Source organism: Paroedura picta, chromosome 12 (assembly GCF_049243985.1).
Source record: "Paroedura picta isolate Pp20150507F chromosome 12, Ppicta_v3.0, whole genome shotgun sequence".
NCBI classification, from domain to species: domain Eukaryota; kingdom Metazoa; phylum Chordata; class Lepidosauria; order Squamata; family Gekkonidae; genus Paroedura; species Paroedura picta.
Window position 1 is genome coordinate 13,604,426 of NC_135380.1, and position 23,672 is coordinate 13,628,097.

Genomic DNA, 23,672 nt, shown 5'->3' on the forward strand with positions numbered 1-23,672 from the left:
CTCATATTTACTGCTGACTGCAGGGAAGATGCCAGCATCCCCCCTCCTTTGCTCTGCCTTTCCTCTTGTTCCATTCCATCTCCCCAGTCTTGGGGGTTTTTGCCTCTACATTTCTGATCCCAGCTGTCTGTTTTGCAGCTTTGTTCCCAGAAGAGCCGACAGAACCACGATGGGGTGAAGAACAGGATCCAAACAGGCATCAGAGTAAGAGCAGTGAAACCATGGGGCTTGACAGTGGGGCTCTGGTGGGTGGTTAGAGGAGAATGAAGCAACAGTGAGCCCTGTCTACAGGGGTCACTACTAAAGAGCATTAACACTTGGTGATGCTAATATTTGTAGACCTCTGTATAGTGGATACCCTAGAAACATTTGAAGATTGAATACATATTACCATAGGATTAAGATTTATCCTGCTGGGAGTGCATTTAAAGAGGACCTATTGTTAAAGGTTAAAGAGTATTTTACTACCCAGCCTCCCCCACTCTCTGGTGGCCAGGAGGCCTGAGAACACATTGGCCAAGGCCTGGGGACTTAGCTGCCAGTGCCAGCATGGCCTACCTCCTCCTTTTCTCCCTGGCTTAGCTTCTGCTGGCTCTTCCTCCTCCCAAGTTCCTGGAAGGGGACAGTAAGGAGGAGGAGTATAGGGAAGACCTGTAATTGGCCTTCAGTGGGGAAGGGCCCTCTCCCTATTGGGAGCATATCCCCCAATAACAGCCAATCAGATAGTGTGTGCGTCATCTGCACACAAATCTAACATTATATTGCTAAGATGAGAGAGAAAGAAAAAACCTTCATTTGCCTGCATCAAGAAATCCCATGACCCAGGGTAACTACGATGAGACATAAGCAGTCCCTGCTGGATCAAATGAAAAGACCATCTGGTTTCCCACAATAGCCAGCCAGATGCCTCTGGGAAACCTATAGGCAAAGCACAAAGGTCTTTCCCTTCTTTACCATCCAGCAACTGGGATTCAGAAGAGCACTGCCCCTGAATATGGGTGTTTCCTTTATAGGGAATAGCCATTGATAGACTCCAGGATTATAAAGGAGTGTAATCTTAATGTGTAACATGGAAAGGATAGAGAGTAGTGTATCAAAAACAAGGAAGAAGTAGAAACATCTCTATGTGGGGTTTAGTATTATACATGCCTATTTTGGTTTTTACTTTTTAGTTGACTATTATGAACCCCCCACTGACCCGCAGGAGCCCAGGAGAGAGGACTGGAACCGTGAAAGCCGGCCAGGTGAGCAGCCCCTTTTGCGGTATTGGGGATATGTATTAGGCAGTATAGCAAAATTGCACAATCAGGAAAATAGTGGTATCAATGTGTAGTAACTAAACTCCAAGCAAGGATGTTGCAAAAGGGTATGACTTACTTTTATTGATTCAGTTCATTGATTTGATTCACATATATGTCACCTTGGAAAGAAGCCTAAGAATACTATTCCTGTCACAAATGACCAGCTAATCTGGTAATATGTGCGTTCAAGAAGACCTGTAGATGCATCTTACTCCTTGCAGGTCCACAAGGAAAGAGAGAGAACACAAAGTTCACAGGAAGAGAAGGAGGAATCAAAGAGAAACTCCCAGCTTAGACCAAGAGAGACATCTCAGTCATTAAGAAGATAACACACACACACACATCTAGAGTAATGACTAGGGTTGGCTGTTTTTCTCTTGCTATGTTTCAATCGCAGTCCACTCTAGACTACACTAGGGGCAGGTTAAAGAATATAGGGTCCCTAGGCCAAGTACTTTTCTAGGGAAGTCAGACACATAAACCACGCACAGAGTAGACAGGCATTCAAAATATGATCACTCCACAGTGTCTGAGTGTCTCAGTAACCTTCTTCACTCCAAAACCTGCAGTAGACATTATCTTGCTTCAGACATTGGCCAGACCGTCAGTGTTCTAAATTTTCCTACAGATGGGAATGTGGCCCCTGCATCCTAATATCTGAAGAAAAGCCAACAGCTTGTAAATTTTCAGACAGTTTTAAAGGAGCTCTGTTCCCAGTCCAAATCTGTCAGTGTATTCACAACTTCTAATTGGTTTCCTGTGGAATAGGCCGTAGTATACAAAGCTGCCACGTGCAGAATCAGACCTTTGAAACGCGTAACTCACCATTGTCTTCTCTGAGAACCAAACTACACAGTACATTTTTTAGAATCACAGCACCTGCAGAGAAAGTCATTTTTAAAGTCTGAGGGGGCCAGCTTTGGCTTGGGAGTGGGAGGTGGGGCTCCTACCTTCCCCCACATCATTTTCCCAAGCTGAAAGGGCCCTGGGGAGACTCAGTTCACAGCTGCACATAGATATGCCCCGGAATTGCTCTGTGGCTGCAGGGAACTCTAACTGGGTATGCCCTACTTGTTTAAAAAACAAAACCAAACCATTGTGCAGACCATTCCTGACTGACAGCAGTTTTTCAAAAGTTGCAGGCAGAGAGGTCTTTCTCAGCTCTGGAACCTGTAATCCTTTTAACTGGAGATTGAATCTGGATCTTTTAGCATGCAAAGCCTATTGAGCTCATCTAAATGTGAGCCTTGGGTCTTTTTGCAGTGAATTTATAACCCCTTCCCTGAGTTGCGGTGAGTGGTAGTTCTGCGGGGGTGGGGGTGGGGTATGCTGCCTGATGCTGCTGACCTCAGAGCTGTGTATAGTCCATAATGTGCCCATCAGCCTTCAGTATAAAGTTGACTGTGGCTTAAGCAGTAATTCGGGTTATCCTGTGCAGTGCCTGATAAGAACCAGGAGAGCAATAAATATGAAGAAGTGGCTCCAGACTTGTACAATTTTTCCAGTCTGAAACAATCAGGGCAGGGCTGTTAATGGACTTGTTGGGAGAACACAAGTGTGTCCCAGGGAACACGTGGATAGTCCCAGATAGTGCCCACCTGGGGTTATTTCAGGTTGTTAAAGATGCTACAAGGGGGGAAGGCAAGACCCAGAACCAAGGGGATGAAATTAATTCAAAAGAAATTCCATCTAAACATCAGGAAGAATTTCTTGAGAGTCAGAGCGGTTCCTCAGTGGAGCAGGCTTCCCCGGGAGGTGGTGGGTTCTCCATCTCTGGAAATTTTTAAACAGAGGCTGGAGAGCCATCTGATGGAGAGACTGATTCTGTGAAGATTCAAGCGGGTGGCAGGTAACAGTGAATGAGCGATAGGGTTCTGAGTGTCCTGCATAGTGCAGGGGGTTGGACTAGATGACCCAGGAGGTCCCTTCCAACTCTATTATTCTATGATTCTATATGCACCAGGGACCTGGTGCTAATTGGCTGTCCACAGACACAGGAATTGAGAACCCGCAACTCACGTGTGACTCTGGTGAAGTCGAGCTGCCTTGGCTGCTGCATGCAACAAGTCAAGCCAGTGCAGTCAGCCTACACATGAACCTTGCCCTCAAAGCCTACATCCTTGGCCTGCCCCCAGGTGCAGGAAATAACTGGGCTGCTTCTCTTTCTCTAGAGTCCCCAGGAAAGCTGGAGCCGCCTACACTGGATTACAACGAGCAGATTGAGCGCGAGGACTACGAGGACTGTACGGTGCTGCTGTTGCTGACTTTCCCTTCTGCTGTGTAGTCTCCATTCCTCTGCTTAGAGCAGGCTTTCTCAACCAGGGTTTTGTGAAACCCTGGAGTTCCTTGATGGCCCTGGGAGGGTTTCCTGAATGGTTGGGAGTTAATTAATTTTAATATATATTTTTAATTTGTTGAACATTTATTGGATGATATTATTATTGTTATTATTATTCAATTTATTTATATTAATTGAATAATAAAAATAAAATAATAATAATATTTATTATTCAATATGGTCATGTTGACTCCCCCCAATGGCCTGGAGGAGGTGAGAGGGGAGGGGCCCTGGATTAGCATGTACTTCCCAACCATATTCTGCACGATCGCACCACTTCTAGGGCTTCTTGAAGCCTGAAGAATGTTTCAGGGGTTTCTCAATGGTAAAAATGTTGAGAAAGGGCGGATATGTATTATTGATGCAGGTGAAAAAGAGCAAAGGATGTGGCTCAGAGGCCAAACTAGATGTTTTCACAGCTGCTTCGGCTCTTGAAAAAGTTCAGGGTGGACAACAAGGTGGCCTGGTCCTGCTGAACTATTTGTTGTTGTTAGGTGCGAAGTCGTGTCTAACCCATCGCGACCCCATGGACAATGATCCCCCAGGCCTTCCTGTCCTCTACCATTCCCCGGAGTCCATTTAAGTTTGCACCGACTGCTTCAGTGACTCCATCCAGCCACCTCATTCTCTGTCGTCCCCTTCTTCTTTTGCCCTCGATCGCCCCCAGCATTAGGCTCTTCTCCAGGGAGTCCTTCCTTCTCATGAGGTGGCCAAAGTATTTGAGTTTCATCTTCAGGATCTGGCCTTCTAAGGAGCAGTCAGGGCTGATCTCTAGGACTGACCAGTTTGTTCACCTTGCAGTCCAAGGGACTCGCAAGAGTCTTCTCCAGCACCAGAGTTCAAAAGCTTCAATTCGCTGAACTATAGGTCTGCACAAAAAGAGAAAAAAAAACCTATCCCAAGGCTACTAACAATATTAACAAAATTAATACAGGCATCCTACAGTACACAGCCGAAGGCCAGGGTATACTCTTAACATTTTGAGATTGAATAGAGGTATTGAAATACCAATTTTCTCACAAGTGAGAGGAACGACCACTGAAGAAAATTCCCTTTGAAAACGAGAGATATCTGGAACTTGTTCTGGTTGGATGCTACAATAAAGCAACATAATAAGAAGAGACTTTTTACTTTTCTTTATCCTGTATTACTACCCGAAGAAGTCACGTCTTACAATCCTGTATTAATTTTGTTAATATTGCTTGTAGCCTTGGGATAGGTTTTTTTCTATTTTTGTGTAGACACTACAAGCCTTCCCTTTTGTTTGTATTTGCTTGAACTATAGGTCTGATCAGGGTTGGATTCTCGTGGCATTTCTAAGTGCTTTCCGCTCTAACATGGTGCCAGCTTCTGTGGGTCGGGCACCTGGATGCCATATCATCTAGTGTGGCCCTCAGGCAGCTGAATATCTGTTATCCCTTGGCAGTAGGACGGCCTGAGACTGTGTCTCCCATGGGTCTTATGAGGCAGGGATGGTTTCCTTGAAGCCTTGCCTTCTGTATCTGAAGAGATCCCAGGCCAACAGGAAAGCATCTGTGGTTGTTCAACCATGAAGATGCTTTGCCAGTGGACACCCTTCCTTTGCCCAACAGTGAAAGAACAAACTCTCAACCACATTTACAGTTCATCAACCCCTCTTCAAAGTTATGGTAAAGAAATATTGTGAAGCACTCTGCACATTTTAAACTATTGCAGAATTGCTTGAGATTTGTTGGCTTGTCTCCAGCGGCCTCAGATTTGTGCAGAAATTCACTGGTGGAAAGAGCTCAGCAGCCAGGATGCACCTTCCCCCAAACATCCCCCCTCCCCCATTTTCCCTGCATGTGTTTTGACTCTTTTGGCTTGCGTAAGTGGAAAATGCCCAGCAGAGTTTGAATAAAGCTTGACAGACAGGAGAGAGTCTGCCAAGGCAAACAGGCCAGCCCTGCACAGAGACCCGAGCCTGCGGTGTTCCAGCTTGGTTGGGTGGTCATATGGTCATGTTCAAGGGTCATGCTGGCTGCAGAGCCAAGTAGCTGCAGGAGTCTGGTATGCTTCTTGTGGTCCAGCGCCATGCCCTCAGAATCTAGACAATTGGGACTTTGTGTTCTCTTAACCCGTCTTTTTTTTTTTTTTCCTTTTTGGCACTTTCCCCGAACTTCCCAGAACCATATGGGCAAAACTACTATAGGAAGAAGAAGAAGATAAGGATCTGAGGATCCAAACTGGGCTTGGTGAATTGTACCAGTTGGGAGAATTGCACCAGAGAGCCAGATTCTATGCACCCTGTCTTGGCTTCATCCTCTCAGTGTAACCAGGGGTGTCTTTACCACAGTCTTCTGTGCTTCACTCTCTTTCCCTTCAAATTAGAAAGCTCATTGGGTTATATCTGCCTCCAGGATAGAACTACATGTTTTGCCACGTCTTCCCGAGATCAGGCTTGCATTGTGAGTTCATGCTGGGAACCAAGAGTCTCTGCATGAGCATCCTGATGCTGATTGAGGCCACAGTGTGTGGGGTGAGGGGTCTTGGGCCTCCCCCTGTCCTGGTGCCCTGACCTGAAAAGACCTCTAGGGAGTCACTATTTGCTGTATTTGCAACTGCTGGACGGTGCATAACTTTTGTAATAGGTAAATAGCAGCTTTTGCTCCCTTTCCTTTCCTGCCATGGTCCTGAGTGAAATCAGTTCCATGATTGCCTGGGAATTAAGTTCCTAGCATGAGATTCTCAGTGCAGGTCTGATGTAAATTTGAGGAGAACACAAGGGAAACATAGCATAGACCCTGAAACATTTCCTATGACGGTTCTCTCTCCAAAGAACCAATAGGAGCAAACAGAGCTCTGCTTTCCTTCATTTCATCTTCACAGCAACCTTATGAAGTTAGTTAGGCTGAGGGTAACTCACTCGAGTGCCCCTAACTAAGGTTGAGTGTGGATTTGAACCTGATCTCCCCAGTCCTCGTCCGTGACATACTAACAACTATACAATACGGACTGCAAATGTACAGTCAATATACACATAGGATCTGTCTGTACTGTTGGCGACCCTGCAAGTTCTGTATGTCTAGGCATGATCCCCCACTTCCCCCAATTAATTTCAACTTAGATAACTGTGTGAGTGCATTGGGAAGGACAATCGCTCCCTGTGAGAACACATGCTTACATGCAAGTTCTAAGTTCAAACCCTGACAGTTCCTAGGCAAAGGTGCTGGGAAAGATCCTTCAGCCATTGTAGAGTAGACATTCCTGGCCATGAAAGACCAATGGTTTGATTCTGCATAGGACAACTTCATATGAACAGGGCCTCCGTGCCACCCTAACCGTGAGGGATCTTGTCTTTCTACACTCTCATGGCTGTCGCAAGTGATAAAAGCCTCTTCCTTTCCCCACAGTTGAATATGTTAGACGCCAACACAAGCCCAGCAAACCACCAAAGAGGAAACCTGAGAGACCCAGACCAGAGCCAGAAGAGAAGCCAAGTATGCAGTTCATTTCCTTTTTGCCAGGCTGTTGGAAAAGTAGAGGGAGATTTGGTGTGGGAGTGGGGAGGGGGAAAAGGGAAAAAAGGAAAGACGTGGGAAAACCTCCCAAAATAGTAAAGGCAGAAGGCATTTGAACAGTTTGAAACATCAGGCTGGAGATGTGCCTACAGTCAGATCTTTGCGGTTCCAGATATGGTGCTTGGAATATGGTCTCTTGGCCACTGGCTAGACAAGCTATCTCTAGCTATTTCAGAGTGTTCGTCATCTCTCTCCCTCTTTTTCAAACACTCCCCTGCAGAGCTCGTCTAACAAAAAAAGTGGGGAAAGGATTTATCACTGTGAATTTACCAACCACTCTGTACTTTTGTAAGAAAAGATCTCAGTCTGTGGCTTTCGAAATCCCTTTCAGACATTTGCTGGGATGCAGAGGCAGACCAGCCTTTTAACTTGCTGGGAATGTTCCCAGGGGGCCGCTGCTTTGGATGGCCACTGACAGCCAGGAGATAAATGAGCCAAGCACTAGTTGGGCCAAGGGGGATACATCCTTGACAAATTGAACTGGGGTCTCTCTTTCGTTCTCCAGATGAACCTGAGGAGCTGCCCATCCCACCCTTTGAGAGTCATTACGAAGAAGGGTTTGAACTTCCAGATTATGGGGACAGTAAGTATTGTTCCATGTCCTTCTCCATAAAAGGCAACAAAGAGAGGGACCTGCTTGGAATGGCCATTTTGCTGCTCAGTGCGTCTGTTTCTCACTTTCAAGAAAAAGCTTCTCTCATATTGGCGACCGCACTGGCTCAGAGCTGGCTCCCTGCTTTCACCATTTACCATTGCGCTCATTCTAGGAGCATTTGGAGAACGCTTGTGAATAAAACAGAGGAGGCTCAAAGAAATCACTGCTCCAAAACAAAAGGAAGTAATCAGCGCACAGCAGACCCCAAAATGATTGGCCCAATTTTCCATGTGCAACGCACATCAGATCTATAATGGTGTCCTTCCGGATGCTTGACACACCTCAGGGAAGCTCTATATAAACTGCAGCATTAAAGCAAAAAGGGACACAGAGCTGGGGTGAAACGGTGAAGTTGGAGACATGGTAACAGTGGATAACAGCTCCCGCTTTCTCAGTTATGGTTTTCCCCCTGTCTCACATGATAGGTTTGTCTGTGATTCTGTCTAGCAGAATATGTCTTCGACTTGACTTCATGGCATGAAGCTCATTTAGCTGGTCTTGGGGAAAGTTGACTTGCATTTGGGTTACCGTACAGAATAGATTCCAGAATGATTAGTCCATTGGAACCAAAACCACAAAGTGTCTTGAGGTACCTGAAAGATTAATATATTTGTTGTGGCAGAAGTTCTTACGTGAGCTATTTTATCACCTTGCGTAACTTATAGAGAAAATAAACGAATGTAATAATAATAATAAGAGTGGGTTTTTATATGCCAGTTTTCTCTATCCAAAGGAGTCTCGAACTGGCTTACATTCGCTTTCCCTTTCCTCTCCCCACAACAGACACCCTGTGGGGTAGGTGAGGCTGAGAGAACCCTGATATCACTGCCTGGTCAGAATAGTTTTATCAGTGCCATGGCGAGCCCAAGGTCACCCAGCTGGCTGCATGCGGGGGAGTGTGGAAGCAAACGCGGCTCACCAGATTAGAAGTCCGCATTCCTAACCACTCCACCAAGCTGCCTCTCAAGCACTTTGTTGAAAAGCACTATGGGTAAAGATAGCCATTGTTGCTCCAGCTGTGATGGAATGGGAGGTCCTGGCATGAAGGGGCTGGGGAGAAGCTGTCTGTGGGGCTCCAGTGTCCCCACTCAACAATCACATTTTCCCCTGTAGTGGACTACACTCTGCCTCCCCAGAAGCCCAAACAATTCCCCAGCAAAGCAGATGAGGAAGAGGAGATGGAGACGGATGAAGAGAAACTCAGACTACGTGAGGAGATGGCAGGAGGGTGGGATTGGGCATACTGGAATGGGGATTCTGTTACAGCGGGGGTGGATTTAGAAGGGACTGGTTAACCTCTTGGGGTGGCAGGTGCCCTGTTAGGCTCTTCAGACACTCTACAGACCCACGCCAGAAAGCATTTTAGGCTCCTCTGTGATTCTCTCTAGCAGATGGCTCCACATAATCATTTCTTGCATGACCCCTGCTCCTTCATCCCCATCAAGCACAAGCACTACCTTTGCACTTCTGTAGGCTCACCTCGCACATGTGCCACTTAGCACACTCACTTCACTAGCAGTCATCCACAAAACTGTGCCTGTCTTGCTCTGAATGTACGTTGGTCTGACCTATTGTAACTCTGTTCCAATTTTCTTCTGGAATAGAGAAACCTAAGAAGGGGGGTGGCAGCAGCAAGGAAGAGGAGGACGGTGACGTGGAGGGAGACAAATGGGCAGAAGAAAAAACCAAGGATCGGAAAGGTTAGTGGCCTGTGGACCCAGCCAAACCCCCCCCCCAACAGGTCCTGCTTTGACTTGGAACTAGGAGCTGTGGTAGTGGTGGTGGTAAAACGTACATCTTCAGCCAGATTTAAAGGCAGCCCAGTGAAGGTGAAATCTCTGGGAAATAGGAATGTGGATTCATAAAAGGTCTTGTGTAGCCAGCTGCACTTATAATCAGTAACTCAGTGGTTAATATAGCAATTATAATGACATGTGTTTCCACACTGTAGCAATCAAGATGGTTTTTTGGCATTCTAATTTTCCTTACTTGTAAGTTCCTGATTCTTTGGGGGGGGGTATTCTTTTCCACAAGTGTTTTGCTCCTCAAGCTGTTGCTTCAAAATTACAGTGCCTTTTGTCCAACATAGCTCCCTGGAAATTTAGACTATAGGTTTTTATGCTGGGCATAAACTGGTGTAATATCAAGTTGGCCACCAGAGGGAACAAAACATATGCAGAACAGAGATTGCCAACCCACAGAAACAGGAACTTATAAGTGAGAAAAATGATAATGCAGAAAGGTCCACTTTCATTTCACAGAGGAACCACTATACTTCAAAAATATGCAATTAAAACTGGTTCATCTGGTCATGTTTGCAGTTTTGCCGGCACTAAGAGGCATTTCCTAGCTTGACAAGTGTTGCAGGGCCTCCTCCCTTCTGCCTAATGCTCTTCGTTGTTAACAGTGAAGCTACAGCTGAGTTTCCAACTGGGTTCTCCTCCACAGACATTTGTCCCTAACGTTTGACCCCTGTATCTTCACCATTTTCAGGGAAGCCAAAGAAAACAGGAGGGAAGAAATGGGAGACAGATGAGGATGAGTGGACTCCAGAAGAGAAAATAAGTAAGTAATGACACTGGGGATTTTAGAGATAGTAGTGTCTGAGCCTGTCAGCCCTTTCTCTGTTTCCAGGGTTTATCACTTCTGCATAGAGCCTAATTTAATGTTACAAACTGCATGAGTTCTCCAAGAGGGGCTGTCAAAGATCCACAGGACCTGCAAGGCAGAGTTTTTCCTCCAGACATTCAATTAGGGCCAGGCGGAATGGAAGATCTTGCCCCTCCTCTGAGTGTCCAACAAGAACAACATCCATGGCGAAAGGGAGCTATGGCATCCATAATTTTTGACATATTTTTACGTTTATAATAATGTAAAATATATTTATGCATCTCATGGCCTTTCCTAATCATGATTCTAACTCTTCCCTAGCCCTAACCCTTGAAACCCCCCCCCCAGGTATCCCCAATTCTAATTCATCACTCTTATGAGTGGCCGTGTTGGTCTGAAGTAGCACAATAAAACCAGAGTCCAGTAGCACCTTTAAGACCAACAAAGATTTATTCAAGGTGTGAGCTTTCAAGTGCAAGCACCCTTCGTCGGACATAGAGCCTAACTTAATCACTCTTAAACATTACAGCACACTGGGTCCTGAAGAAACTTTTGAAGTGCACAGCACATTTTCATTTTTCAGCACCAGTCTGAAGTTTGGCTGCCTTCTTTCTTTCTGATCTGAACCCTCTGATCATCTGTGACTGCTAACATCCCTCTGAATGCTGCAGATATCACGTAATGACTATGCCCGAGTGAACCGGCTTGCTTTTCCTGCCTTACAGAATGCCCTCCCATAGGACTGGAATCCCATCGCATAGAGGATGAGCAGCTCTTAGCTTCCTCCATGTTGCGGCATGGTCTGGGGGCCCAGCGTGGGCGTCTAAACATGCAGGTAACAGAAGACGTCTGATTTACTCTGGAGGGTGGGCTCTGGGGCACTGCAACCTACTCAGGCTCCTCCCCTCCCTCAAAGCCCACCTTCCCAGGCTCTACCCACAGATCTCCAGGCATTTCCCATCCAGGAGTTGGCAACACTCTCTGTGACCTTTTTAAGTAGCGACTGTTCCCAGCAATACCAGGATGCTCTTTGCAAACTGTTGAATATGAGATAATATTTGTAATAACCATATTATCGACATTATAGGTTAGGGATGCCAGCTTCCAGGTGAAGTCTGGGGATCTGGCATTATAGCTCCTCTCCAGACTGCAGAGATAAGTTCCCCTAGAAAAACTGGATGCTTTGCAGGTTGGATTCTGCAGTATTGGCCCTGTCCTGCTGAGTCTCCATCCGCAAATTCCCAGTATATATCCAGGAACCCTACCCGCTCCCAGCTAAAGCATATCTGGAAACCCTATTATTTCTTTATAAAATACCTTCATCATTAGGCCCTGTCCAGTAATTAACTTCAAAAGATCAAACCCTGCTCTTGAAAATCCTCCCAAACGCTATATAAATGTTAAGTGTTCTTAGTGAAGACCAGGTGCTGCTTCTTCCACCTTCTCCCTTCCAGGCAGGGTCCAATGAGGACGATTATTTTGACGGTGCTTGGTGTGCAGAAGATGACAGTCGTGTACAGTGGCTCCAGGTGGACACCAGAAGAACCACGAAGTTTACTGGACTCATCATTCAGGGCCGGGATTCTGTCATCCAGTATGTGGGGAAGGGCAGGCGGGTGGAGGAACAGACAAAGGGGAGGGGCTCCGTATGGCATTCTGCTCCCCCCCCCCACCCCGTGGCTTTGCTCTGGAGCCTGCAAGCTGCATGAAATATGCAGACGCAAGCCATTGTTTGATGTTTGTGGTCTGCCTTTCTTGCTGAGACTGAAGGCAAATGATATGAAGTATAAAAAGATGCAATGAGGACAGTATAACATGTATAACAAACAGTGTAATAAGAGTGAGTAGCAAAGTTTCACAATGGTGCAATAAAAACAGTGTGGACATGACATGCAAGAAATGCAAAAGCTGGACTGCAGGAATTAGAGAGCAATCCAGTAAAAACGATATAATGCATACTATAAACAGTGCATTCAATAAACTATAGCGCATGTCCCTTCGTTAAAATGCCCTTCTGAAGAATTACATTTTACATATTCTCTGGAATGATAGAAATCTGGGAGCCTTTCTGATCTCCTCTGTTGGTTTAATCACCTCTTTCCCCCCCCCCCCCCAATGCCTTGAGAGGCAGCCTTTGGACAGAGGAACCAGAAGGGATAGTTTGTGGGGAAGAAGAGAGAAGAAGGGCTTGGGAGAGTTTTGCCTCCTCCCACATTCTCCTTTGATGTAAAATGGAGAAGGTGGGGGAGGGTTTTATCCCTAACGGAGGTAAGGAATTAAAGAAGCGAAGGGAGAAGGGCCCCATCCCATCAAGTTGGCCATTTCAGGCCTGCCTTCAGAATGATAAGGACTACTGTTGTGGTTTTGTTTTGCTTTCAAGTAAACAGGCTGTTGAATGCTGGCAGGACCATCACGCCTTACTACTTTCTCTCCCCCACATCCCTCCCCCATAGTGACGACTTTGTCACCACCTTCTTCGTGGGCTTCAGCAACGACAGCCAAAACTGGGTCATGTACAGCAACGGCTATGAGGAAATGGTAGGTACTTGCTTGACCTGTCAAGTCCAAAGAGCCCTTGGAAAGGCGCTAGAAAAATACTCCCGGAGTTTCTACTCAGTGTCAGGTGGCTAGCCTACAGATTCTAACTGAGCTTCAGACTAGGGAGATCAGCTCCTCTGGAGAAAGTGGCTATTTTGTAGGGTGGGCTGTATGGCTTCACATCCCTACTCAGTTTCTTCCCCAAACTCTGCCTCCTCAGTCTCCACCCCTAGATCTCTTGGAATTCCCTAACCCAGAACTGATAGCTGAGCCCCATAGGAGACCACTGGCTTCTAGGTGTCCTGTAGCTTTACTGTTGATAAATTCTCTTTTGTGCAGCTCTTTTATGGGAACGTCGACAAGGATACTCCAGTGATGACTGAATTTCCAGAGCCGAAAGTCGCCCGCTTCATTCGTATCTACCCGCTGACCTGGAATGGTAGCCTTTGCATGAGGCTTGAAGTACTGGGCTGCCCCCTCTCCAGTAAGCACTAATGGAAAAGCATGCATTTATTTTTAAAATCCTTTGCTTAGTTAACCCTTTTCTTGAGTCTTAGAATATTCCTGGGTTTTCGGTCACAGGCAGAGCTCCGTTCATAGTGCCTAGCCATGTGGGGATTCAGTTGGGCTCCCAATGCCTCACATCTCTGCCATGCTGATTTGTAAATCCTCTGAGATGTTCTCTTTTGCAGGTATCCATAACTACTATAGCCTACAGAATGAAGTGATGACATCGGTGGACAACCTGGACTTCCGCCATCACAGCTACAAAGACATGAGACAGGTGAGTATGTATTTCAGAGGAAGACCTCAGTCCTGACACTTGCTGCTTGCCAGAAAATTATGAATAAGCTAAAGGGACTGAGCAAACTCTCAATCCCAGAATCGTTCACAGTGACCCTAGAGCTCCCAGGTTGCACAGAACAGCACACCTGAAATCTGTCTACCAGTAAGAATAGGAACTATCCAATTTCTCCTTCCTTGAAGTTACATTGTTCCTCTTTTAGGTCCCAGTGAGGAACCCTGGTCTTGCTCTGAAACTTCAACAGAACTCCCCTTTATCCAATGTTCTTGTCTCAGCTTTCTTTTCAGTGACAAACTCCTGTGTTCTTGAGGGCAAAATTTCATGTGATACAGGAAGGCCTATTGATATTTTAGGGTGGTGGAAGTGGTCTGCCATTGGCAGAGTTGCTTGGGTGAGGAGGCCTAATCCTTCACCCACCAAGCCTCCCATGTTCTGTTGCCTCAAGAGTGTTTCTCCCCAATATTAGAGTTGAGTTGAAGGGAAGTAGGCTGAAGCAACTTGAATGGTGGAGGTAAGACAGAATATTCCCTGAACCACAAATCCCATTTGAAACAAACAGGAAAACATGTCCAGAAGATCATTCAAATAAATGAAACACATTTATTTGGACTGTTGTTCAGATTAAAATAGTTATGACATGATGTAGTTTTAACAAGTCTATGTCTAGGCGACAGAACATGCTCATAGTCACTTCAGACATTACTCTGTAATGTGCCTGATACATGTGAGGTCCTGGGTGCATGACCAAATTTGCAGTTGGATGTACATTGAGGCCACTCACCTTAAAAAGTGCTCAGAGTCACTTTTTAAGGTACATCTAGCTGTGAATTTAGTTACACACCCATGACCTGACACACATGCGGTGCAGTGTGAATTTACGCCCTCTCATTGCTTGGTCCTATTGTGCTCCGTCCGTCCCCCCCCCCCCCCGGCTGGCTTTGAAATAAATCCCTCTCCAGCCTTGTGCTTCTTCAATGCCTGCTGGAGTTCCGGGACTACTGCTCCCCCTTCCCTCTTAGCTTCCCCAATCAAGCAGGAAAGAGAGAGCAGCCACATAATTGAGTGTAGAAGGCAACGTCTGTTTCAATTGAGCGAAAACAAAAGACCTGGGATCAGATCAATCTGAATTCAGCAGGACCAACAATTGGAAAAAAATGTAAGTGCAGAACCAGCCCTGGTCTTCAACATCTCTTAAAGAACTCTCTAGTCTGGGTAAGCATGAAGTTGTGGTGCTTTCCTCTCCCCACAGCTCATGAAGGTGATCAATGAAGAATGCCCCGACATCACCCGCATCTATAACATTGGCAAGAGCTCCCGAGGACTAAAGATATACGCCATGGAGATTTCTGACAATCCAGGGGAGCATGAACTAGGTGAGCAGCATTTTCCGGGGGGCCAAGGCTTCCCCAAACATAGGAATGAGAAGTCTTAGAACTGCAGTGTCCCTATGAATCATTGTCAGGCTTCTGATCTGGCCAGAAAGAATTCTCCAACTAAATAAGTAGCAGACTTTTTCAAAGATACTAATACAAATGCTTATAAGAACTGTGGTTAAGAAGCAGTCTTTCCACATGTCTGCTTCATGGTGATGATGACTTTTCGGGGCTGTTGAGGAAATGACACGTGGGGCAGGAGACTTACTGTCCCGTCCCCTTGCTGCAGGGTGGGAGTCTGCATGTCTGTTTTTAAAAAATGACACCCAGTGCCATGTCTGATTTAACCTCTAGTCTCAGGGTTGGAGATTCTGTAGACCTTAGAATCCATCCATCAGTTTAATAATGCATAGAGCCTGTGCCCCCGCTTCCTTCTCAGGCAGTATTACTGTGCCCCGTTTTTACAACAGCATGGAAAATTTCTAGGGCTCCTTAGCAGACAGGAAAGGTTGGTGGAACCTGCCCCTCAGTCATGAGCAGAGTAGGGAAAGGAATTGTTGGTGAAAGGAACTGTTGGTTGCTGCCACCAAGTGAACATTGAGGTGTAGTTTTAGTTCCAGGAGCATCTCCAGGTTTGCAGACCTGATTGATAGGAGTAGATTGCGCTTAGACCACCCAGAACAGATAGATCTGTATCTGTGACCATCATCACAGGCATGATATTGCATGATCTGCTGTCCAATACTGTTCTTCAGCCTTAAGATATATTTAGTCCAGCATGATGCCCCGAATGTCACATAATCAGGGTACAGAGGCCAAAGCTTTCCCAGCAGTGATGTAAAGAGGATTACTGCCTCTGAACATGGAGGTTCCATTTAGTCATTTCATTATGCCTGTCATAGATGGATCTGCCTTCCATTAATCTCCTTCAGAGGCCAATTGTAAGGACATAAGAATAATAAATACTCAGAGCAACAAACATGCCTGCAAGCCACAGCATAATTTCATGTTTCTCTTTGTTGGTGTAGCTGCCAGCCCTCCCCACCCCCTACATTGCTGGCCCAGCAAGTTTTAGCATTGGACGGGATAAACGTATTATGTCAGTCTAGTTATTTCATGAAGCAAATTTGCTTTCGATCCCAAATCAAAGCAATGTCACTTGGGCAAGATCTGCTCTCCATCAAATCATATTGGCATGCTTGAGTGACGTTAACTGCTGCTGACAGTTATTTGCTCCTCTTCCAACCAATAAGAAGCTGCCTATAGGAACGTAAGAGAAGCCATGTTGGACCAGGCCAATGGCCCATCCAGTCCAACTTTCTGTGTCATGCAGTGGCCAAAACTCAGAAGCATAAGGAGATCCACCAGTGAGCCAGAACATCATTCAATGCTGGCTGGGATTGATATTGCAATTCAAAATCTATGCTTATTAACATTTCGTATTGACTTTTTGTACAAACTGGCACCAAATAAGCTCCCCCTCCCAGCCCTGTGGAACTAATTTGTTATTTCAAGATTTATTACATGCCAACCTCTTTGATTTATTGCCCTCCTCATCCAGTTCTCTTAGTCCTGAAAGACTTAACAAATTCCTGGCTTCTCTGGATGACTGTATTTTCGAGCAATGTGAGACCAGTTGGAGAAGGTCCCCAAATTCCATGACTTGCAGACCTCTCTGGAAGGCAGACAACAGTCAAGGGGCTTGGAAATCAGACATTGGGGTCCCTGCTGCAGCATGAAGCAGCTGTAGGTCTCTTACTTGAAGTTGGAGGTGCATTGCCAAAGTTGGAGGTAACTGGGTACATCCACCAGAACAGGGGTAGTTAACCTGTGGTCCTCCAGATGTCCATGGACTACAATTCCCATGAGCCCCTGCCAGCAACTGCTGGCAGGGGCTCATGGGAATTGTAATCCATGAACATCTGGAGGACCACAGGTTGACTACCCCTGCACTAGAAGAACACTGCAAAGCTACAGTAGTGCAGCATCCTTTATTAGGAACTTTGCTATGACATGGACTAGGGAGCAAACACTCAGGTTCTCCAGAACTCCTTTTCTGGCTAGATATCCAATTTTTAAACGTTTGGGTTTTTCCGTATAAATCCGTATAAATTGGGTTTTTCCGTAAAATCCCAGAACCTTCAGTTTGAAATTGGGGAATACGGGAGGAACGGTGGAATGCAGATGGGACACTGCTGTAGGGGGGGGGGGTGCTGAGGGTAGGGACGACATCAGCTTGCTCTGAGGATGGATCCAGGTAGGACCCACTGCTGTGGATCCCCATGACCTGCCTTTCTCCAGCAGGCTCAGGCTTGAGTGCTTTGCCACCAATACCCCTGGCTGCGTGTGCAACTCAGCACTGGCTGTTGGGGGCACTCCCAGCTCTATGTGCTGCCCAGCAAAGTTTGCAAAAGGGCATGCGGGGCGCATGAGCATGGAAGCAGAGATGTGGCAAGTGGGTGCAGGAAGGATGCGCAAAAGTTGGATGGGTGTCACGAATCTGGGGTTCTCTTCTGCTGGATGAGTCATGAGCTGAGGCATATCTTAGAAAAGAGCCCAAACCACAGAGAGGATACATCAGTATGCATCACAATAGAAAGGTTTTGCTAAGAATGAGTTGCTACACCAAACCTGGGGTTCATATAGGCATTCCCCCCCCCCCCCGCCCCCGCCAATCTATCAACAAGCATTCATTTTGCCGGCCAAAACCCCTTTCCATGGAATACAGGCTGTAATCTATAAAGGCAAAAAAGAACAAAGCACTTGACACCTAACTGATACCAAATACTTGAGGACTTTTGACTCCAGCCACAATGTGCATAAATAGCATGGCAAGGACAGAGCCTGGGAACAGAGGGGGGAAAGGGAGGGGTAACCGGAAAACCCAAAAAAGTGTGAGCGAGACTGGAGGCTGTAAGGGGGCAGCTCAGCCGAGTCATGGACTCCACGGTGAGGGCTACGTGACATTGAGTGGGAAGGGAGCAGCCTAGTGGGCAAAGGAAGGGAATGGGCTCCTGGATGCCGTCTGCCCAGCACTGCCCAGCACGTGAAACGGCCCTAGCTGAGTGCAAAGTCTGCAAAGGGCTATCATGACAGAAAAGCTGTTCACCCTTCAAAGATACAAAAGTAACTCGGTCCTATCCCCACCACTCATCAAAACACACACATTGACTACAACAACTAGCATACTTAGCTGTATTAGTGCCAACTAATGGCTTTTGAGTTCATCAGAACTCTTCCCTTAGTTAACAAGACACACAAAAAGTGGAAGGGGTGGAGAAAGAAGAGCAAAAGATGTCTTTGAGGCGCTATGCAGACTTAACTAGGTCTGACCATGCCTGTACTAATGGACCTACAACACAGCCTCTCTTTGTATTTCAGGGGAGCCGGAGTTCCGCTATTCGGCCGGAATCCATGGCAATGAGGTGCTGGGCCGAGAGCTCCTCTTGATGTTGATGCAGTTTATGTGCAAGGAGTACAAAGACGGGAATCCCCGGGTGCGGAGCCTGGTGACTGAGACCCGGATTCATCTTGTCCCCTCATTGAACCCCGACGGCTATGAGATCGCCAGCCAGATGGTGAGGATGCCATGGGACGAGGCTTGGTGGAGGAAGCCACCAAGCCTTTCAAGGGAGGACAGGGAGGAAGACTTTTTTTTTTCAAGTGGAAGGAGGCCTGTGAATTACTTTTTTTACTGGAAACCTTGTGAATTCAAGTAAAAATTAGTTTCAGAATGTTGGTCCACAGTAGAAGAGTTAGAATCGCGTGCAGTAACAACTTAAGAGACCAACAAGGTGTTTGAGGTTTAAGCTTTCAAGAGTCAAAGCTGCCTTCATCAGATACAAATAGGAATGCTGATTCCTGAGTCCTTATATCCCAGTGAGAGGGGTGTTGCAGAGAAAGGAGTCAGGATGCAAAGGTACAAAGCAAAATGTGATCAGCTTGCTTAGAGTAGGGGAGAAATGCTTAGGGGCAAAAAATTAGGAGTCAGATAAGTGTCCCTGTTCAGAAATACAGTTTGCCGTTGAATAGTCTTGTCCCTTGACACCGTCTATTTTGTGTTGCAGGGCTCTGAGCTTGGGAACTGGGCTTTGGGGCACTGGAATGAGGAAGGATATGATATCTTTGAGAACTTCCCAGATCTCAACAGTATCCTCTGGACTGCAGAAGAGAGGAAATTGGTTCCGCACAAAGTCCCCAACCATCACATTTCCATCCCTGAGCACTACCTGGCAGAGGAGGCCTCTGTGAGTACCTGTTGCTTTGGAAGCTTGTCTCAGCACTGGGATATTATTGGAGTCTGGAGCGAGTAAAGTGTGCATGCACATGAAAGCATATACCTTGAATAATACCTTGTTGCTATAAAGGTGCCATTGAACTCAAACTTTGCTATTAAAAACACAACAATCTGCGGTGGGATGGAGAGTAAGAAGTCCAAGACTCCTGACAGAAGAAGACGAGTCGATTTTTATACCTCCCTTCCTTTCCCTACAACAGACACCCTGTGAAGTAGGTGAGGCTGAAAGAGCTCTGACAGAACCGCTCTGTGAGAACAGCTTCTAAGAGAGCTGTGATGAGCACAAGGTCACCTAGCTGGCTGCACGTGGAGGAGTGGGGAATCAAACGCGGCTGCCGGAGTAGAAGCTACCGCTCCTAACCACTACACCACGCTGGCTAATGGCTAAAAAAGAAACATACTCTGACAAAAGTTTTCATAGAATCATAGAATACTAGATTTGGAAGGGACCTCCTGGGTCATCTAGTCCCACCCCCTGCCCTATGCAGGACACTCACAACCCTATCACTTTTGCAGGATCTGTGGAACGATACAGTGATGGTGCTGTCATATCCAGGTGAAAGTGGTCCTAGTCTGGATCCATGGAGGGTAGTAGGACAAAAGAACAACAGGGTGCCTTTTACCCCTGGTTCTCTCCAACATGCCTGACTCCCTGCTGTTTCCCTTTTCTTTCCAGGTGGCAATGGAAGTGCGAGCCATCATGGCCTGGATGGACAAGATTCCTTTTGTTCTTGGCGCCAATTTTCACGGTGGGGAAAAATTTGTCTCCTACCCCTTTGACATGGCTCGCCCCGCCAGCGAGAATGAAGTGGCCCCTGCCGTCCACGAAGACTACGAGGAGGAGAACCCAGAAATCAGAGAGACCCCGGACCATGCCATCTTCCGCTGGCTGGCTATTTCCTACGCTTCGGCCCATCTGACCATGACCGAGACCTTCCGTGGGGGATGTCACAATCAAGATATGACCAATGGGATGGGGATCATCAACGGCGCCAAGTGGCATCCACGAGTGGGCAGTAAGTGAGGAGAATCGTGCTGGATCAGGCCACAGGTGACCCACCAAAAACTTCTGAGAAGCCCACCAGCATGGCATGAAGACAATATCCCAGAAACAGCCATGCTGTCTCACTCAGATTTGCACACCCTCTGTCCCCAGGGAGAGCGCCTGATTTTCAGCAAAAGCTTTATGTTGTTCCTTGAAAGGTTGTGAGGCTGCGTCCACCAGTTTCTCGCCCACAACATGCTTTTTCCGTCCCCTGTCCCACAAGAGGATGGCATTGGGAAGCAAGGTTCTTTTCTTCCGACCTCTGGTGTATTCTGAGCTGCTAAATTGCTATCCAATTTATTCACAAGGCCACACATATTCTTCAGATCAGGGGTAGTCAAACTGCGGCCCTCCAGATATCCATGGACTACAATTCCCAGGAGCCCCTGCCAGCGAATGCTGGCAGGGGCTCCTGGGAATTGTAGTCCATGGACATCTGGAGGGCCGCAGTTTGACTACCCCTGCTTCAGATGAAACAAAACCTTACCACCTGCCACAGGCACTTCTGCCTGATTCTCTGCTGTTTCTTTTTAATCCACTGGGAATTATGGTTTTTTTTCCATGTCAGTTGTATAGTTTGTTTTAGATTGTACTGTGTTAAATTTGTTGGAATTTGTCTTGAGGGACTTATTGGTAGATACGGTTGAGGCCAGGAAATAAGATGACTACATGCTGGCCCCTGGACCTGAAAAGTTGATCTGAAATCCAACCACTGAAAAAAGGAAAATCCTTTCAGCGCACTCACACCCTTGGGATATAAATTTAATTGTAGACCAGCGGTTTTAAAACTGAAATTATTAATGTATCTATATGGTTGTTTTAACCTATTAACATTGTATTGGATTGCTATTAAGACTTGTGACCCTCCTTGAGCCACACAAGGAAAAGGCGGGTTATAACAATAAACAGTATTAGGATTATATAAGTGGCCTAATTAAATTTTCTGCTGTTCCAGGCATGAATGATTTCAGCTACCTCCACACCAACTGTCTGGAACTCTCCATCTACCCAGGATGTGACAAGTTCCCCCACGAAAATGAATTGGCCCAGGAGTGGGAAAACAACAAGGAGTCCTTATTGACATTCATGGAACAGGTCAGGAGCAATTCGTGATATGGGGTTAGGAAGAGCCGCAATCAGAGACGTTTAGCTACCCTGGGAGAGAAGGCCCTGGCAGCTGGCATACTGAAATTCGAGGCTTATTTTGCATGTCAGTAGGAAGGGGGGGGGAGCCAAAACCAACATTATAGAGGAAACAAAAGCATTATCAGCGATTGCAACAAAAAGGAGCCCAAATCAAAAGGGAAGTGGCCTTTATCAGCTCCTCCCTAGGCCAGGGGGTTCGATGATTGCTCTTGGGTAGGGTTATCGTTTGGCGAGTCAAAAAAGATGAATGATCAAATAAGTTAATCAAATTTTGAATCACAAATTTGTACGTGCAGTCCTGTGTGCAGTGATATTTGTCAGATGATTGCCTGACAGTAGTGTAAAGTTTCCTGCTATTAAAGTAGGTAGTCAGGAAAGGACATTTGCTGTGCTGCTAGGATTGCCCCTGATTGTTTCAGGGTGAGGGGACAAGCAACCTTCACACTTGCCCCCCCCCTTAACAAATGGCACCAGAAGGAAATAAAAAGGTAAATTAGCACCTCCGGGGGTAATCAAACTGCGGCCCTCCAGATGTCCAAGGACTACAATCCCCATGAGCCCCTGCCTGTGTTTGCTGGCAGGGGCTTATGGGAATTGTAGTCCAGGGACATCTGGAGGGCTGCAGTTTGATTACCCCTGCAGGTATTCCTGGCAATGGCTCCCATCAAGCAATGATGTTGCCTGACACGTCAGCTTTGCTCTTGGGAGGTCATCTGAGTGGGAACAGGCTTCATGGCTGCCTTAGTTGAATCCTTAGTGACTCAGTGGTCAAGCTCATGACTGCTTCCTGAAATCTCTTTGCAGGTACATCGTGGCATCAAGGGTATGGTGAAAGACCAGCAGGGAGACCCCATTGCAAATGCCTCCATCTCTGTTGTGGGGATCAACCATGATGTACAAACAGGTATGTGCAGGATGCATTAATTACGGTCTTGCATTTTCTAAGAGACCCTCCATCCCAAGGCCAGCACACTGTTGGAATAGAGCAAGCCCCTGTCAGAGGAGCTCCCAATAAATAACTTGAATGTGGAAATCTTGGGTTTCTAGTTCATTTGGCTAGGATACATGGCAAAACGTGAATGAAGTTCACACACAAGCAAGAAAACGATTTTAACTTCAAAGTATTGGCCTGGGCTAGGCTCATTCCAGTGCTACATCTCACCCCATGTTTTGACCCTGCTGTCAGTATGGGAAAAGCAGTTATCAGAGACCTCTTCATTATAGACGAATCCATGAGTTGTGCCTTCCGGTAGGACCAAACTATGCCTGAAGCTGAGCTGTGGGCAGTTTATCCAGGAAACAATTTTCTTTTGAAAAATGCAGCTGTAGTGGAAGAGGGGCCCAGGGCAGAGGAAAACTTTTTAACTCATTCCCATTTTGCAGGCCCAAAACAGGCTTTCATGGCAAGAGGGCCAACTGAACTTTATAAAGTCTTAGCGGGCACCTTGGGGCTTGTGGACACATACTGAGGGTCCCTCCTGCAGACCAACCACTAGTGTTTTCCACGTTGCGGTAAACTGGGGTGAGGGTAAAAACCTACCTAGATGGGAGGTGCTTTCAAGCAAGCATTTTCCCCTTATTACAGTGGTTGAACTCCAGGAATGCATACAAGATGTAAGTGCCTGCCATCCCAGCAGTCCGGAGTAACTTGAGGGCACAAAGTTAAGTGCCTTGTGTGTAGATACTTGAGAAGAGGCGAAACTGAGAACCAACTTGGCCCTTCAAACTACAGGCCCAGCCCGTGACTCAGGCTGTGTGCCATGATTGGCAGACGACACTGTTCCACTCTGCCAGTACTGTGGCTTCTTGGCCTGAGCAGAGGTGAACCCTCACCACAGACTCCTGGCATACGTTCATTCACAATTTGTGCAGCATTTGCTGTATCTCAGCAGTAATGTAACCCAAACTCAGGCTGCTTTAAATTGGTCTTCATCTCTACTGACACTATTTTGCTTTTTGGAAAACACAAGCCTGATTCATTCATGTTTGCTGAGTAAGGCAGAAGCAGGCACAAAGAGGATGTAT

The 23,672-nt window shown here is 46.5% G+C and overlaps 1 protein-coding gene across 2 annotated transcripts in view; it reads left to right on the plus strand.

Annotated features, from left to right (window-relative positions):
- The window catches only part of AEBP1 (AE binding protein 1), a 36,054-nt gene that overhangs the window by 9,552 nt on the left and 2,830 nt on the right, over positions 1 to 23,672 (plus strand). The window contains exons 3-21 of one of the 2 annotated variants that reach the window (XM_077306968.1): positions 139 to 204; positions 1,173 to 1,244; positions 3,473 to 3,544; positions 7,011 to 7,097; positions 7,684 to 7,761; positions 8,947 to 9,042; positions 9,438 to 9,533; positions 10,327 to 10,398; positions 11,169 to 11,278; positions 11,898 to 12,037; positions 12,897 to 12,981; positions 13,321 to 13,465; positions 13,674 to 13,765; positions 15,036 to 15,159; positions 18,541 to 18,737; positions 19,227 to 19,406; positions 20,133 to 20,472; positions 21,457 to 21,596; positions 22,452 to 22,551. In XM_077306968.1, coding sequence (XP_077163083.1) covers positions 139 to 204; positions 1,173 to 1,244; positions 3,473 to 3,544; positions 7,011 to 7,097; positions 7,684 to 7,761; positions 8,947 to 9,042; positions 9,438 to 9,533; positions 10,327 to 10,398; positions 11,169 to 11,278; positions 11,898 to 12,037; positions 12,897 to 12,981; positions 13,321 to 13,465; positions 13,674 to 13,765; positions 15,036 to 15,159; positions 18,541 to 18,737; positions 19,227 to 19,406; positions 20,133 to 20,472; positions 21,457 to 21,596; positions 22,452 to 22,551 — 2,292 coding nt within the window. The remainder of the gene's footprint in view (positions 1 to 138; positions 205 to 1,172; positions 1,245 to 3,472; positions 3,545 to 7,010; positions 7,098 to 7,683; positions 7,762 to 8,946; positions 9,043 to 9,437; positions 9,534 to 10,326; positions 10,399 to 11,168; positions 11,279 to 11,897; positions 12,038 to 12,896; positions 12,982 to 13,320; positions 13,466 to 13,673; positions 13,766 to 15,035; positions 15,160 to 18,540; positions 18,738 to 19,226; positions 19,407 to 20,132; positions 20,473 to 21,456; positions 21,597 to 22,451; positions 22,552 to 23,672) is intronic. The other variant, XM_077306969.1, reaches the window with a different exon arrangement.